We start from the raw sequence: 18154 nt of genomic DNA on the forward strand, positions 1-18154 counted from the left end.
TAAAACCTGTTTGTCCCAGATTCCATTTTAAACTCGATGGAGCAGTCAGAGGAATACAGGTTGTCTGAGTCAGGGTGAGTGTTAATACTAGACCTGTAAATAATGATTACTGTCATTATTGATTCATCTGCTGATTTTTATTCTGATTAATTGTTTAGTCTGTTATAGTGTCAGGAAAATACCCACCCAGTATGTAATCAGTGTCCTGTCAATAACAAGTTACTGACTGTATGGGTAATGTACTGACTTCATTATGCTGTGTGTGTGTGTGTGTGTGTGTGTGTGTGTGTGTGTGTGTGTCCAGTCGTCTCAGATTTGAGAAGATGAGTGATTTGGAGGAAGAGGGGGACAGATCAGAGTCGCCTGTGTCCAGCTGTCTGTCTTTGAAGAGTAAGTCTGATCCTCCATTCTTCAGTAATGAGCCTGGACCCTCAGACACAAAGTAAGAGACTGTTTCTACTGTAAACTGACCTGAAGATGATTCAGTTTTTGATATTATCTAATAATCTACACTACAACACTGTGTTTTTATAATGACATGAAGTATTGTTTTAGTCACTCACTGGGGATCAGAGTCCTTTACATTTGTGTATCTACTAATACAGAGTCTGACCTGATACTTATATTTATCTAAATATTGACAAAAATGTGTATCTGACACATTGTAATAACAGCTGTAGCTGCTGAATCTGACACACCTCAGTGCTTCTAGATCCAAACACTGGTTCAGCTTCATTGCCACTATACAGTAAAAGACAGCAGAGTGAAATTCCTTCAAGCTGCACACGCAGAACATGTATACAGCACAGCAGAGTACAGTAAAGTAAGTCAATAGAATAAAGAAGCATAGGACATAGAAGTACAGTAGAGTAGTGTAAAGAAACTCAGTAGAGTACAGTGATGTAATAACAGCTGTAGCTGCAGAATCTGACACACCTTAGTGCTACTATCCAAACACATGCTCAAGGTACAAAGTTGGGCTATATTGCCATTACAAACTCTTCACTCCTACAATAAACATGTTTCCAGCTGCAGGTAAAATGTTCAGAGATGCAGATGGAGAAATAAACACAACTATTTGTTGTTATTATCAAATCTTGATCATGTGTCATGTTAATGTTACAAGGTCTAATGATATGTGTAAAACATGTGTTGTTTCCACAGACAGAGAGCTGAGTCTCCAGTGTCCAGCTGTCTGTCTTTAAAGAGTGACCGGTCTTTGGACAGACCTATAACCTTCAGTAATGAACCTGCACCCTCAGACACAAAGTAAGAGACTGTTTCTACTGTAAACTGACCTGAATATGATTCCGTTTTTAATATTATCTGATAATCTACACTACAACACTGTGTTTTTATAATAACATGAGGTATTGTTGTAGTCACTCACTGGGGATCAGAGTCCTTTTAATGTGTGTATCTACTGATACAGAGTCTGACCTGATACTTATATTTACCTAAATGTTGATTAAATGTGCATGTGACACATTGTGATAACAGCTGTAGCTGCTGCATCTGACACACCTCAGTGCTTCTAGATCCAAACACATGCTCAAGGTACAAAGATGCAGATGGAGAAATAAACACAACTATTTGTTGTTATTATCAAATCTTGATCATGTGTCATGTTAATGTTACATCTGCTCTTTACAAGGTCTAAAGATATGTGTAAAATATTTGTTGTTTCCACAGACAGAGAGCAGAGTCTCCAGTGTCAGGTTGTCTGTCTTTGAAGAGTGACTGGTCTTTGGACAGACCTATAAGCTTCAGTAATGAACCTGGACCCTCAGACACAAAGTAAGAGACTGTTTCTACTGTAAAATGACCCGAAGAAGTGTTCAGTGTTCAAATTCAATGTATTTTATCAGTTTCCTGTTCAGTGGCTCAAAATTTGTGAAGAGAATATGTAGATGTGTACAAAGAGCCTGCTGACTTCTTACTGCAGCAGGAAACTGAGTCTGAAATTTAACATTTGGAAATAGCTGGTGTATAATCTGCAGCACTGTTTCATTGGACACACAAGAAGGTAGAGAGACTATAACAGAAACAGTGCGGGACAGAGAGGTGAAACAGGGCTGCAGTCTCAGCCCCACCCCGTTTAACATTTATTGTGTAATTAGCAACATCACCAGAACAGTCAGACGTTCTTTGTCTCAGCCTTTCTGACACAGGAATTAAACGCCAGTTCTTTGCAGATGATCTAATACCGTCAGCTCTGTCCAAGAAAGCATTACAACAGCAACTGGATCAGCTGCAAATCTTCAGTCAGACCTGGGCCCTGATGGTTAATCTGAAAAAGACTAGAATTATTGTCTTCCAGAAGCGACCCAGGTGTCAGGGAAACCCAATCAGGTTCCTACTGGGCTCGACTGACATAAAACACAGACACAGCTACACATATTTGGGACTAAGAATAACCCTAAAAGGAAATTACAATCTGGCCGTTAATGATCTCAGAGACAAGGAAATGAGAGCTTTTTATGCTATAGAAAAAGTCTACCTGTTAGAATCTGGCTCGAAATATTCACATCTATAATCCAACCCGCATTACTGTAGTGTAGTGAAGTGTGGGGTCCTCTTGCAAATCAAGACTATGAAAAATTGGACAAACACCCAGATGAAGTCCCACACACTGAGATTTGCAACAGTATACTCAGAGTCCACAGGAACACCCCTAATAATGGATGCCGAGCTGAACTCAATTCTCCCTTGTAATTAGGATTCAAAAAAGAGTAATGAAATTCTACAAATACCTTAAAACAAGTGACCCCAGAGGAGTGCGAGGAGTCCTCTCAGCCAGCTGGTCCTGAGGCTCACCTCCTCCAACAGCACAAGGCCTCAGGACAAACCTCACACAATCCAGCCCAACCAAATTATATCTTAAGAAAAAGAAAATGACATCAACTATTGGACATCTACCACAAAAACCCAAAACAAACGTCAATACTATTTGGCCTTAAACAGACAGAACACAATGGCAAACTGGCTGCTGTGACAAATCAGAAACTGAGAAACATACTGGTTATATACAGACGGTACAGGTGTGTTTTCAAATGGGGAAATGTGAAAGGGAGTCAATATTCCAAATGTCTTGTGGCAGAGAGTTTTAAAGCTGGGGGGCAGAATGGCTGAAGGCTCTCAAACCCATGGTAGTCAAGTGGGAAGGAGCAGAGGTGGATTTAAGAGTATGTGAGTGTGTGTAGATATAAAGGAGTTCAGAAAGATACAGAGGGGCTGGGTTATGAAGGGCCTTAAATGTGAGAAGCACAATCTTGAAATCCATACAATATTTAACAGGAAGCCAGTGAAGCTGCAGGAGTGATGTGATCTATGGAGGGGGTTCTAGTAATGATACAGGTGGCTAGTTTATGTTAATGAAGACACTTGAGAGGGAGGCCAAAGAGGACAGAGTTGCAATAATAAATATGGGATGCAACCAAAGAGTTAAAGGGGATAGCAGTGCTGTGAGGTGTCTGCGACAGGTGGAGACGAAAGCATGCAGACCTCGAAGCATTATTGATGTGTGCCTCAGAGGACAATGTACTGTCCAGGATGACACTCTTAAACTAAGGGGATGGACAGACTTTGATGCCCATGCCCATCTCATGACACTTGTAGATTTTAAAGCAGTTCAGCAGTTAAAGGATGAATGATGAGAGAATGAATTTGCTGAGACAAGTGATTAATCTAAAACTAAAGACTAATTAAAACTAAAACCACCTGAGGAGTGATTACTTCTCAACAAGAACAGTTTGACTGCAGGGAAATGTTGAAAGACATGAGGAAGCTTTGAGCCTTTTGAAAGTTGTCTCACAGAGGAGTAGAACATTACTCAGGAGGTTTTTAGCATCTCAGGGTCTAAAGAATGTGTTCATCTCCACAGAGCGAAGAAGAAGAGGAGTCATGTTTCTGGGGAGGAGCAGCTGTCCTGCTGTGCTTTGTGTCAGGACGTCCTGAAGGATCCAGTCTCTACCAGCTGTGGACACTGGTTCTGCAGACAGTGCATCACATCATACTGGGACCAGTCTGCTTCATCAGGAGACTCCTCCTGTCCTCAGAGTGGGAAAAGATCCAGAACAAGAGCTGGATGGCAGACAGCCAGTCAGACCATCACTGTACAAAGTAAGACTATACATCTGTCCTCTGATGTCATGCAGTGGCGGAACTAGAATTTTATACAAGAGGTACTTTTGAGTATTTTATTTAATCCTTCACAGGAAATTACTTTGTTACAGCAGCCATAATTGAACACACCTACATGCATAAATAAATAAATAAATAAATAAATAAATAAATAAATTAAGATAAAAAACAGAAAACGCACACTGTAACTTATGTATCATAAGTGCTCATTAAAAAGTTTCATTGCAGCAGGAAGAAAAGACCTCCTGCTGCGCTCTGACTTGCACCTAGGAATAATCAGTATGTCACTGAAGGTGCTCCCTTTGATCACCCCCAGTGCATGAAGTGGATGGGAGGGATTTTTCAAGATTGCCCTCATCTTGGACAGCATCCTGTCTTCCACCACCTGCTGGACAGTGTCCAGTTAAGAGCTAACCACAGAGCTGGCCTTCTTAATGACTTTGTCCACTCTGTTCCTGTCTGCCGTACGTGTCCCCTCTCCCCAGCACATCACAGCAAAAAACAGAGTACTGGCCACCACTGAGTGGTAAACACTGTGCAGTAGGGGTTGGCAGGTGTTGAATGACCTCAGCCTCCTTAGGAAATAGAGTCTACTTCTCTTTTCCTTTAGTCTCACAGTGTTCCTTCTCTTTCAGGAGATAGTGGTCTGCAGGAGGTTTTAGATGAACATAAAATCAGTCTGAGGAGGAGATGTGAACATGTGACTGAAGGAAGTGATGAAACAGGAAGAGAAACCCTCCTCAACAGGATCTACACTGAGCTCTACATCACAGAGGGACAGAGTGAAGAGGTTAATACCCAACATGAGGTGATGCAGCTTGAGACAGCTTACAAGAAGATCCTCCATGACACTCCAATCAAGTGTCACGAAATCTTTAAAGATTTACCCGACCAACAGATACACATCAGAGTCGTTCTGACGAATGGCATCGCTGGCATTGGAAAAACCTTCTCAGTGCACAAGTTCACTCTGGACTGGGCCGAGGGTTTGGAAAACCAAGATGTCAGTCCGGTGATTCTGCTTTCGTTCAGGGAGCTGAACTTGATCAAAGATGAGCATTACAGTCTTCTCACTCTGCTCCATGTTTTCCATCCAACATTACAGAAGGTAACAGCAGAGGAGCTCACTGTCTGTAAAGTTCTGTTCATCTTTGATGGCCTGGATGAAAGCAGACTGTCTCTGGATTTCCACAACAATGAGGTTGTGACTGATGTCACACAGAAGTCATCAGTCAACATGCTGCTGACAAACCTCATCAAGGGGAATCTGCTTCCCTCGGCTCTCATCTGGATAACTTCCAGACCTGCAGCAGCCAATCAGATCCCTCCTGCATGTGTTGACAGGGTAACAGAAGTACGAGGCTTCACTGACGCCCAGAAGGAGGAGTACTTCAGGAGGAGAGTCAGTGATGAAGATCTGTCCAGCAGAATGATCTCCCACATCAAGACATCCAGGAGCCTCCACATCATGTGTCTAATCCCAGTCTTCTGCTGGATCACTGCCACAGTTCTGGATCACATGTTGACTACAGAGCAGAGAGGAGAGCTGCCCAAGACCCTGACTGACCTGTACTCGCACTTCCTGCTGGTTCAGACAAAGAGGAAGAAGAAGAAGTATGATGAGAGACATGAGACGAGTCCACAGGAGCTGACGGAGGCTGACAGAGAAGTTCTTCTGAAGCTGGGGAGGCTGGCGTTTGAACATCTGGAGAAAGGAAACATCATGTTCTACCAAGAAGACCTGGAGCGCTGTGGTCTTGATGTCACAGAGGCCTCGGTGTTCTCAGGAGTTTGTACACAAATCTTCAAAAGAGAGTCTGTGATCTTCCAGAAAACAGTCTACTGCTTCATTCATCTGAGCATTCAGGAGTTCCTGGCTGCAGTTTACATGTTTCACTGTTTCACCAACAGGAAGACAGAGGTACTGGAGGACTTCCTGGGGAAAGATGGGGAGAATTACAGATCCCTGGATGTTTTACTGGAGAGAGCCATGAAGAAATCCTTCCAAAGTAAAAATGGTCACCTGGACCTGTTTGTCCGCTTCCTTCATGGCCTTTCTCTGGAGTCCAACCAGAGACTATTGGGAGGCCTGCTTGGTCGTACAGACAACAGTCCAGAAATCATTCAGGGAGCCATCAACAACCTGAAGAAGATGAACATGTCCAAAATCTCTCCTGACAGAAGCATCAACGTCTTCCACTGTCTGCTGGAGATGAACGACCTCTCAGTACATCAGGAGATCCAAGAGTTCCTTAAGTCAGAGAACAGGTCAGAGAAGGAGCTCTCTGACTTCCACTGCTCAGCTCTGGCCTACATGCTGCAGATGTCAGAGGAGGTTCTGGATGACTTTGACCTGCAGAAGTACAATACATCGTGGGAGGGACGACAGAGACTGATTCCAGCTGTGAGGAACTGCAGAAAGGCTCTGTGAGTCCAGATGTGATTAATATCATAAATCATTGTAGATTAGTAGTTTAGTTCTTCAAATATACACACTAATTTTTTTTATTATTCTTAAAATATGTTCCACTTGTTTATTACAAAAATGATGTGTCTGTTGTCACAGATGTTCTTGAGCCGTTTCAAATGCTGTGTGTAAAAATTGTAGATTTTTCTGTTGGTTGTGTTTATAGCTATCAAGTTAATGATACCGAGTTATTCTGTTCATTTCTAATAATTGTTCGTTTTTCACCTTTGTATGATGGAGGCAACAGTGAACTTGGTCAAACAAATGAAGGATTTTAGAGGTTGTGGTTGAGGTTTTATCCTGAGGCATTTCAGCCCAACATGTAGCAGTATTTTATGGTTATCAGTGAATGCAGTTATTACACCATCAGTAGGTTCTGAAGGTGATTTATATAATCAGATATGCAAATAACCCCTGAGTTTCTTGACCACTACACCTAAGACAAAAAAATAAGATCTGTGTCATTTTCTGAAACAGATTTCTGTAGTCCCAAAGAACTGCTTCCATCGATTATTGCTATAATTTTTCCATAATGGTTTTGGAGCCACTTTATAGGAATCATGGAGGATGTTAGTGGATGCCACATCCCCTTCTTTAAGACAAGGGACTGAAAGAAAAAAGTGCCTGAAATGCTTTTAATAAGCTTTAATTTGTCATTTTCTTCAGGACATGTCAAACTATTGAGTCATCAAATGCGTGAAGTCAGTATAAAGTGTCTTCCTCTATAATAACATATTTTTAAATATGTATCATAACAGACTTTCTGGCTGTGGAATCTCAGAGAGTCACTGTGAAGTTGTGGCCTTAGCTCTGAAGTCCAACACCTGCCACCTGATAGAGCTGCACCTGAGTGACAACTACCTGCAGGATTCAGGAGTGAAGCAGCTGTGTGCTGGACTGGAGAGTCCACACTGTAGACTGGAGACTCTGAGGTCAGTTCACTTGTTTACGTAGTTGTTTTGGTATATATTTAATTAAACTCCTTGACTGAGGTCACAAAGCTTTACATTTTCTCCCAAAATTTTCTGTCTTTCTAAATGGCTGGACCATTGGTAACATGCATTTGGTTGGAGTATATGTATCAGTCAGTCTGTCTGTCTGCAGCTAATCTCACAATCTACTGAACCAATCAGCCTCATATTTTGTGTAAACATTTATGACTGTATGCTCAAGAACCTCTCGTGGTGGTGGTGATTCACTGTTTTACTGACTGCACTTGACTGACTGTCATGACTCAAAAACTGACATTCATAGAAAAAATAAGTCTAACTTTAAACTAGAACACCTGCAGATTAATTACATACCCAATATGTTAAGATCCACTAAAATTAGGAGTGATACGAGATGTTATCTTTGCTGCCATCTTGACTGTTAAGGACCCAGGAGGGAAAATCTCAGTGAGTGCAGCTTGACCATGTGCATTGTTGTCTAGAGTCACAGCTGTGATGCAGCCACCTGGTGGAGATCTGCATTCTACTAAGTACATTTGTCTTGTTGGTGTGTGTGAAACAATCCCTTTATAAACTTAATCCAATGTTACAAAATGGAGGTCAAAATCCACTGTCTTACTCTCTGTAAAAGTTCAGATTAAACTAATCTGAGGCTTCAGCAGTCTGAGTGACACAGTCAGTATTTTGTGTTTTACAGTGTTTCCTTGTTGAGTTGCAGTGGAGGAATAGTAACTCAAAGAGGGGATTTGTTGCTTAACAGTCTGTAACTTTGGTAGACACCCACTTGATTTGACAAACTGAGACAGCAAAAGCTTCATAATAGTTCTATCTTAACTCATGAAGTCATTTCTTACATTGTAGCTGTGTTAGGAAGGGACCACTTCACACTTAGTGTGGACAGGAGGAATAATTACTGCCACCAATAACTCTTGTAATGTGCATGTGGCTGTTGTTTTAAGACAAACTTAAATAGATGTGTGGCTCTGCTTTTAATTACATATATAAAAACAATATGAAGAAGGTCATTTAAGAAATTAAATAATGAACAGTTCTTTAGTCCAACATGTCCGATTAAATATTGATCCTCTAAATCCAGACTTGATTGAGATCAGCAGCATGTTATTAATCTGTGTTGACATGAACAGGTGTATGAATGTTGTGGTGACATTTGGATGATGTCTGTAGAAGGCTGACATGATGATGATCCATAATAATACAGTGAAAATGTGACTCCACTCATTTTAGGGAAAAGCTCATTGATTGGGACATAGTAATGCTGAGCTACACATTCAAAACCTGAACACATCTGATGGATTATTAATGACGTTTATCTACATAATTTTTCTTTATTCAGATTGAGTTGGTGCACTTTGTCAGAGATCAGCTGTGGTTGTCTGGCCTCAGCTCTGACGTCCAACCCCTCACATCTGAGAGAGCTGGAGCTGAGCTATAACAACCTGCAGGATTCAGGAGTGAAGCTGCTGTGTGATTTTCTGGAGAATCCACACTGTAGACTGGAGACTCTGAGGTGTGACCGTCTTTTACATTTTACATTTAATTAACAACTGGACCTATTATTTGTACATACAAACATTTTTTTTTATTTGTTCATATTTTATTTTTTCTTGTATAAATTTAGTCTGCGGTCACAACAGACTTCTGTGACTTAAAGAAACTGTAGGAAATGTCCACTGTTAGTTGTTAAAGTAAGTTTCTGACTATCATTTTCGGTAAATAGTCACAGCTCCACCAAGAATTGCCACCTCTACATGGTGTAGGGGTTTCCATGTCCCTGTGAACCAGAGAGCTGTGTTTTCCAGGGCTAATAGCCCCTAGAAGGGTCTCCTAAGGCAAAGTGGTCCCAGGGGAGGGGCCGGACTAACAGCGATTCAAGAAGACCTTGATGAAACAGAAAATTCAGACTTGGAATGCCTTGACCAGGGTCCCGGAGCCAGACCTTGGGATGGGGGCGTCTTGGACACTCGGTTGAAGAGAGTAGCAGAACTGTCATGAGTGAGTTGGATCAGATGGCGGGGGAGGCTGCCGGACAGACCTGTTAAACCCGAACGTGTAGTGAGGGTGAACTGGGAATGTCTGGCTGAAGCCCCTTTCCATGAGGTTTTCAACTCCCACCCTCCGAGGATTTTTTTGTGCATACCAGGAGAGGTTGGGGACATGGGTGGTCTGAGTTGTCTATGTTGAAAGCCTCCATTGTGGAGGCAACTGCTAAGAGCTGCAGTCAGAAGGCTGTCTGTGCTTGTCGTGGTGGCAACCTGGGAATCAGCTGGTGGACACAGCGGCTGTGGCTCAGAGCTAGAGCGGGTCGTCCACCAATTGGAAGATGAGCGGTTCGATCCCCGGCTCCTCTAGTCTGCATGTTGAAGTATCCTTGAGGAAGATACTGAACCCCAAATTGCTCCCGATGATGCGTCTATTGGTGTGTGAGTGTGTTAAAAAGTAGCAGCTTTAATCCAGCAGGTGGCACCTTTTATGGTAGCCTCGGCCACCTGTGTATGAATGTGTGTGTGAATGGGTGAATGTGACTCATAGTGTAGAAAGTGCTTTGAGTGGTCGGATGACTAGAAAGGCGCTATACAAATGCAGGTCCATTTACCATTTACTCGTGGTGAGGGAGGCTGTCAGGCTGAAGGTGGAGGGCTTTCAGGTCTGGCTGGCCCAGGGGTTACTTGAAGCAGCAGACAGCTACCGGTTCGCCAGAAGGGCTTAAGATCTAGGATGAGCAATGTCGATTCTGTCTTGGCTGTTGAACAATGGACCAGCCCTTTACTCTTCCGAGGCTGCTGGAGGGGTTGTGGGAGTTTGCCCATCCAGTTGACATGTATTTTGCGGACTGGGAGAAGGCTTATGACCACATCCCTCAGAGAGTCTTGTGAGGGGTACTGTGGGATAACGGGGTACCAGAGTCGCTGCTCTGAGACATCTGGTCCCTGTATGGCTAAAGTGAGCGCTGCGTCCACATACTCGGTGTTAAGTCAAACACAGTTTCGGTGGGCGTTGGCCCCTGCCAGGGTTGTCCCTTGTCACTGATCCTGTTTGTGATATTCATGGACAGGATCTCAAGGTGCAGCCGGGGGCAGTCAGGGGTCCAGTTTTGGGACCTCAGAATTGCATCTCTGCTTTTTGTAGATAATGTGGTTCTGTTGGCTTCATCACACTGTGACCACCAGCATGCACTAGGGTGGTTTGCAGCCGAGTGTGAAGCAGTCAGAAAAAGAGACTATGTCCCAACCCTCATCTATGGTCGTGAGCTCTGGGGAGTGACTGTAAGAATAAGATTGCAGATACAGATACAAGCGCCCAAAATGAGTTTCCTCTGTAGGGTGGCTGGGGTCAGCCTTAGAGATGGGGTGAGGAGCTCGGACATCCAGATGGAGCTCGGAGTAGAAATAGAGAAGATGCCTCCTGCATGCCTCCCGTTAGAAGTGTTCCGGGCATGTCCCACTAGTAGGAGGCCCTGGAACTGACCCAGAACACGCTGGAGTGATTATATATCTCTGGCTGGGAATGCCTCAGGGTCACCCAGGAGAAGCTGGGAAGCATTGCTGGGGAGAGGGATGTCTGGGGTGCTTTGCTTGGCCTGCTGCCCCCGTGACCCAACCCCGGATAAGCAGATGAAAATGGATGGATGGATGGATGGTCACATCATACAAAGAAGATCCTCTGAACTAATATTTGTTTAAATTGACCAATAACTATTGATGTGCATGTGGCTGTTGTTTTAAGACAAACATAAATATATGTGTGGCTCTGCTTTTAATTACATATATAAAAACAATATGAAGAAGGTCATTTAAGAAATAAAATAATGAACAGTTCTTTAGTCCAACATGTCCAATTAAATATTGATCCTCTAAATCCAGACTTGATTGAGATCAGCAGCATGTTATTAATCTGTGTTGACATGAACAGGTGTATGAATGTTGTGGTGACATTTGGATGATGTCTGTAGAAGGCTGACTTGATGATAATCCACAATAACACAGTGAAAAAGTCGCTCCACTCATTTTAGGGAAAAGCTCATTGATTGGGACATAGTAATGTTGAGATACACATTCAAAACCTGAACACATCTGATGGATTATTAATGATGTTTATCTACCAATTTTTCTTTATTCAGATTGAGTTGGTGCACTTTATCAGAGATCAGCTGTAGCTATCTGGCCTCAGCTCTGACGTCCAACCCCTCCCATCTGAGACAGCTGCAGCTGAGTAAAAACAACCTACAGGATTCAGGAGTGAAGCTGCTGTGTGATTTTCTGGAGAGTCCACGTTGTAGACTGGAGACTCTGAGGTAATTTCACTGACTGTCTGTTACAGTTATCACTCTTGCATATTTAAGTAACAATTTGAACTTATTCATCTACATATAGATAACTTACACCCAGAAAATTTTATATTTCCATTTGTTATCTGTGTAATTATTCTTGTATAAATTGATCTGTAGTCACAATAGACGAAAAGGTCCTCTGTTAGTTGTTACAGTAAATATTTGTTTTTAATTTTTGGTAAATGGTCACATCTGTATACAGAAGATCATCTGAACTATTGAAGTATAAAGCAAGAGATCTATGCATGCATGTGTTTTTCCTTCACATTGCTCCTCAAACCTAAAGTTTACATGCTGAAAGAACTGGATTTTGCTGGTGTGGTTCAGTGTACGAGCTTAAATTGGTTCTATTGTATGCAAACTGGCTGAACCAGCATTTGTCATTATGACTAAATTAAAAAGTCACCTAAATCAGCAACCTGTGCTGATTGCATGATTGCGGCAACTGCTATGTTTTGTTTACTAGAAAATTCATGTTGTTTTGGTTGACAAGATGAGACACGGAAGAATTAGTGAAGCTGCTGCGTGATTTTCCACACTGTAGACTGGAGATTCTGAGGTCAGTTCACTGACTATCTGTTACCATCTATCATTAATTAACAACTGGGCCAAATTTATATACATACATAACTTACATCCGTGAAAATGTGCATTTTCATTTATTCCTATTTTAATTTTTCTTGTAAAAATTTAGCCTGCAATCACAACAGACTTCTGTTGCTGAAAAAAACTACTACTACTGTTATTAAGGTTATTAAGTTATCAAAGTAAACTTCTGTTGATACTTTTTGGTACATGGTTGCATTGTTGATCCTTCAGTGCACAAATATACGCACGCAGGCAGGCACGCGCACACACACACACACACACACACACACACACACAGAGAGCATATTTTCAGCATATCAATATTGTATTGATCCTCTAACTCCAAACTTGACTAAGATCATCAGCATGTTATTAATCTGACATGACATGACATGAATAGGTGTATGAATGTCTGTCATTGTGTTATTGAGGATCATCATAATGTCAGCCCTCAAGAAAGTCGCTATACACATTTTAGGGAAAAACTCATTGATTAGGACATAGTGATGTTGAGCTACAAATTTAAAAATCTGAACACATCTGATTGGATTATGAATGACTCATCTACATCATTTATTCTTTATTCAGATTGAGTTCCTGCAGGTTGTCAGAGATCAGCTGTGTTTCTCTGGCCTCAGCTCTTAATTCCAACCCCTCCCATCTGAGAGAGCTGGAGCTGAGAGGAAACAACCTGCAGGATTCAGGTGTGAAGCTGCTGGGTGATTTTTTGGAGAGTCCACACTATAGACTGGAGACTCTGAGGTCAGTAGAGGGTTGGAATCAGTTCATGATGGTTTCAGCAGTATTGTACTAAACACAGTTAGAATCAAAGCAAAGATCCAGTATTTCCTGTAAACTCTGGACAGAAAGACAGAGAGAACAGTCAGCCAATCAAATCAGCCAGAAACTTGGTGTGATCATGTGCTTGAGCTGATGTGAAGACAACTGTTGCGTTCATGTCTACAGAAAGCTGGATTAAAGCTGACAGCATCACAACATGTATAGAGACAACTGTCCTCCTTCATCAAACTGTCTCACCATGTAATCTAAGCTTGAAGGGAACCCATTATGTTTTTTCCTTATTTTGTGTCATACATGGCCAAAATTTTAAATAATGAGGTTAATGTATGTAAAAGTAATCCCTGAGTAAAAACCTCAGACTGTTTCCAATGAGATACGCTGACATCTGCTTGTGACATTTTTCTTTATATGGTCATTTGCTTCAGTCATGCTGCAGCAACCGTTTACATTACATACGCTGCTTCATGTAGCTACATACTAACGTCAGGGAAACATGTAATCTTGGTCACTGACGTTAATTTCTCCCAGATTTCAGATCATAATCCTCTTGGAACATGTTAGGTTGTGATTAGAAGCTTTTATTGGTGATTTTTGACGCTATTCTCTGTTTCAGTTATTCTCTAGCTGACCAATCAGAGCAAACAGAGCTTTTCAGGAAGGAGGCTTAAAGAGATAAACATGTTCTAGTATCAATCAATCAATCAATCAAATCAATCAATTTTATTTATAAAGCCCAATATCACAAATCACAATTTGCCTCACAGGGCTTTACAGCATGCGCCATCCCTCCGACCTTAGGACCCTCACAGCGGATAAGGAAAAACTCCCCATAAAAACCCCTTTAACAGGGAAAAAAATGGTAGACACTTCAGGAAGAGCAAATGAGGAGGGATCCCTCTTCTAGGACAAACAGACGTGCAATAGATGTTGTACAGAACAGATTAACATGATAAATTAACAGTAATATGTATGACACAATGAGACAGAAAGAGAGACAGAGACAGAGAGACAGAGAGAGAGATGCAGGACAGACGGTAATGACAGTAGCTTACAACATTAATGAAAGTAACAATATTACAATAATAATTATGGCTATTGTGGTACAATATCTTGTAGATATATATTAATATATGATAGTGTACATATGTGACAATAATCATATGTGTATAATAACAGTAGAAATATGACTAATAATAACAGCAGCAGTAGGAGGCATCAGGCAAGACCACAGCAGCAGCACAACCATGACACACCATCCAGGCACCGCTGCAACATAAGTTAACCTGCGAGACAGTGGAGCACAAAGGCTAGAGACCTTAAATGCAAGTATGAACCTGAACATAAGCATAACAGATCCTCTTTAAAGTGTTTGTTCTCGTCGTCTCTGTCACAGCTCTAAGATCAGTCTGTATGAAGCCTGCAAATTAGTGTCTCTGATTTCAAAGAAGCATCATTACATTTAGTAACCATGTGGTCAACAGAACCTCTGCTGAGGTCCAGTAATCACAGCTGACGTGTTGCTGTTCAGTCTTTGTATTAACAAATTGAAATTATATTTATTCTACAACAGACTCAGTCATTCAAGTGAATCTCTGTTTGATGATGTGTTCAGGACTCTCTGCTGTTTATTTTCACTGTGTACCTCAGTGAAATCTGCAGAATAAACAGACTTGATGCCCAAAGTCTCTGCAGGTCTGTGAACTTCAAGCTAAGTATGTTCACTCCAACATGTTAGAGCTGAAAGGAAGCTGGCTACGCTATATAGCTAAGATTCCTTCTCCTTTACTTGTATACTGGGACTAGGACAGTAGTCCAATTAAACGGCCTAGTTGTGCTATAAAATGGCTCGACATAACTGTGCATGTAAATTAAATTTATGACTTCTGTTGTCTGTCTTCTTTTCTCATCAGCTAGAAACTGATCTCTGTCAGTATGAGTGATGTGGTGGTGAGGTGGATGTGGTGAGAGAATCAGCTGCATCCTGATGATCCAGAGAGGTTGAAGCAGCTACATCAGAGACTCTGACTGGACCATGTTACTGGGAGGAAGACGGGGAGACTGACTGGGCCATGTACTGTAACTGGGAGGTAGAGTGGAGAGACTGTGACTGGGCCATGTTACTGGGAGGTAGAGTGGAGAGACTGTGACTGGGCCATGTTACTGGGAGGAAGACAGGAGAGACTGACTGGACCATGTTACTGGGATGTAAAGTGAAGAGACTCTGACTGGACCATGTTACTGAGAGGTAGAGTGGAGAGCTTCATCCAACACTGACTGACAGAAGAATCCCAAGTGGACATGATTCTCAGTGCTGCAGTCTCAGACAACCAAAACCAGCATGATGTGATCAGAAGGGGGGGGGGTCTTGCAAAGGTATTATCATCTTTTTGAGTCTGAACACCTCAAAACTATATCTTTAATCAATGTGAAAAGACAACTGTTGACTTTTTTTTATTTGAGCTCTTGCTTTTGGTTTTATATGAACCAGTTTGGTTGAGACACAGTTTGTAAAATGCTGTGTAAAAGTTAAATTTTGTACCAGAAAACAGTGGGATAATTGAAGAAGTGGGATGATTGATTTATTATAAAATTCTCAGCAAATAATCAATATGTGAAGAGTTAATTTCTTTCTAATCCAGTGAATAGTCCTCCTTCATGAGATGTCCTATAGGTCAACTCAAAGCAATGATTATTGCATTCTGCTTCAAAACTTCTTTCTTAAGGAAGTGTCAGAGGGTCACAAGACTCCCATGCAATCAAACATATCCCAACATTCTGCACAACCTATCTTCGTGAAAGTGGCGACTCAGCTCTGGTCCACCTGAAGACTAAGTACAGGAACAGAGTAAACATTGAACACAACCTTAAAGTTACTTTGTCAACCATCACCCATGACTTTGAGACTCTTATGAAAAACAAAAAACATTCTGTGGAAGTTAGTCTGTGCTTACAGCTTTCCAGTTGAGAGTGAATTATATCAATTACACTGTTTTCCTTGAGTATCTCAAAATAAAAATGATGCTTGACATGACCTGATGTTTGTCGTGTGTTTTTGGCTCAATAAGCGACTGCCTGATGGATGCAATGACACACAGGGCATATCTTCTTTTCAAGATGTTGCGTTGAGATGTCTCTAAGGTAGACAGTTTCAAAAATTTGATATCCTAGTACATGAAAGCACAAGGTTTTATTTCTTGCAGCAGTTCTGCGATTTATTTAAAATCACCAACAGATTTGGGGATTTTGCTTGACAAGTATGTAAAACTGCATGCTCTGAACAATGTGGACCATGATATGTTCCATACAGGATTAGAATATACATTCTGGGGCAAATTCACAAAAGACTGCGCAACTTTTTAGATGGCTAAACCCTGCACAAGTAAGATAAAAGAAACCATGTAATTTTTTAAATCACCTTCAAATGGTGAAATGCACACCTATCTTGCCCTTTATGCAAGTTGATCAGATGTGTGTGGTGTGTAGCAGTCCCTCAATCTTTGGTACTTGCTGTCATTTCTTTTTTTCCCAAGTTGTTTCAGCTGGATGTCACAGTTGCTGATTGGAGTGTTATTCAGATCACCTGTTGCGCAGGGTGTGGGGACTGACTCCTAAATAAAAAATTGAGAGCAGCTTGGTGCATTTCCCCTCTGGGCCTATCAGGGTGTGATGATGTCCTTTCTTTAGGATTTAAGAGAGGTGAGGAAATACACACTCAAGACATTCTGATCCTTCCTCGACCGAATGCAGACCTCATGTTAGCAGATATTGTCAGACAGAAACTTGGTTTCTCAGTTTACTCTGTGGAGGAAATATTAAAGACCACCTTTCCACTAGTCTGTCTGCATCAGGGCAGATCTTGGTGCTATTCATGCAAGAGTTTACTTGCTGAACATATCCCCAACAGTTTGTTCATTGGTTTATTTTATCATTAATGAGGCATTTTGTCACTGTGAAGGCATTTGTGAGATTTGTTTCTCCATCTAAATAGTTTTTGTATTATGTGGCAGGGAACTGGTTCTCAGGCTTCTTCCTGATCACCTGAAATCTGGGGAATCAGTCCTGCTACATATGCACTCCCAACCAAAACCAACTGAATGCCTGGGGCGTAGCCAGGATTGATAAGAGTATCAAGTCCTAATCCCCCCTGGTGCAACCCCATCACCCTAAAGAAAGTTCTGACTTTGCCCATCACAAAGAGATAGGGCTTAGCTAAGGGTCAGTTATAAGTAAGTCCCCTCTAAGCTTACAATGACATGGTTGAGGACCTGTAGTGTAATATTTACTGTAGTGTTTATACTGTACCTTTAAGTTGACCTTTAAAGATACGTGTTGAAGCAATGTACTCTGTGCAACTGACAAATTACACACTGGTTTAATATTTCATGTATTCTTATGACACACACACACTCATTGAGCACTTAAGCATTGTGGTGGAGAAGTACCTAGGCTAAAAATAGCATGAGGATGGGCTCAGAAAACACTGGTGGAAAGTTAGGGGAATTGCAGCTTGTCCTGATATGACTCTAGAGGAGGCGGGCTGTCCAGGAAAGCATCACATGGTGAAATTGGCTCTAAGGGAGAAAAGGAGAGCGTGGATAATATTATGAACGAGTGCAAGTAAAAAAGTAGCCATCAGGGGGAGAACGGAGAAATGTGACACCGTAATGTTTCAGCTCCAAGGGGGAAGGACTAAAAAAAGTGTAAACTCAGCAGAAATGTGACCCCGTTATGATCAGCGCATAGCGGGAAGGGTTAAGGGAAAAAAGACGACTCAGCAGAAATTTTCACAATAAAAAAGCAAGTGCGAACAAAGAAATTCCAGTCCTGCTCCGGAGCTTGACTCATTGAGTTGTGATG

General features: G+C 41.7%; 1 protein-coding gene across 2 annotated transcripts; it reads left to right on the plus strand.

Moving 5' to 3' along the window:
• The first annotated feature begins 46 nt into the window (after positions 1-46).
• On the plus strand, positions 47-16328 carry LOC117254261 (protein NLRC3-like). Of its 2 annotated transcripts, XM_033622407.2 has the most exons (11): positions 47-74; positions 305-442; positions 1165-1269; positions 1693-1797; positions 3884-4122; positions 4779-6570; positions 7369-7542; positions 8915-9088; positions 11699-11872; positions 13085-13258; positions 15208-16328. In XM_033622407.2, exons 2-11 carry the CDS (start codon positions 324-326, stop codon positions 15209-15211), a joined length of 3060 nt encoding a protein of 1019 aa, XP_033478298.2. In that variant the 5' UTR covers positions 47-74; positions 305-323; the 3' UTR covers positions 15212-16328. The 2 variants fall into 2 exon arrangements, with proteins under 2 accessions (XP_033478298.2, XP_078024740.1); XM_078168614.1 differs by lacking the exon at positions 15208-16328 and having other exon boundaries at positions 13085-15179.
• The last annotated feature ends 1826 nt before the right edge of the window (positions 16329-18154 follow it).

Source organism: Epinephelus lanceolatus, chromosome 6 (assembly GCF_041903045.1).
Source record: "Epinephelus lanceolatus isolate andai-2023 chromosome 6, ASM4190304v1, whole genome shotgun sequence".
Lineage (NCBI taxonomy): Eukaryota > Metazoa > Chordata > Actinopteri > Perciformes > Serranidae > Epinephelus > Epinephelus lanceolatus.

Excerpts from the sequence above, each read along its gene's own strand:
- LOC117254261 (XM_078168614.1), top strand. The coding sequence starts at position 324 with ATGAGTGATTTGGAGGAAGAGGGGGACAGATCAGAGTCGCCTGTGTCC. Across the intron at positions 7,543-8,914 it reads TGTAGACTGGAGACTCTGAG|ATTGAGTTGGTGCACTTTGT; the intron begins GTCAGTTCACTT and ends TTCTTTATTCAG. Across the intron at positions 11,873-13,084 it reads TGTAGACTGGAGACTCTGAG|ATTGAGTTCCTGCAGGTTGT; the intron begins GTAATTTCACTG and ends TTCTTTATTCAG.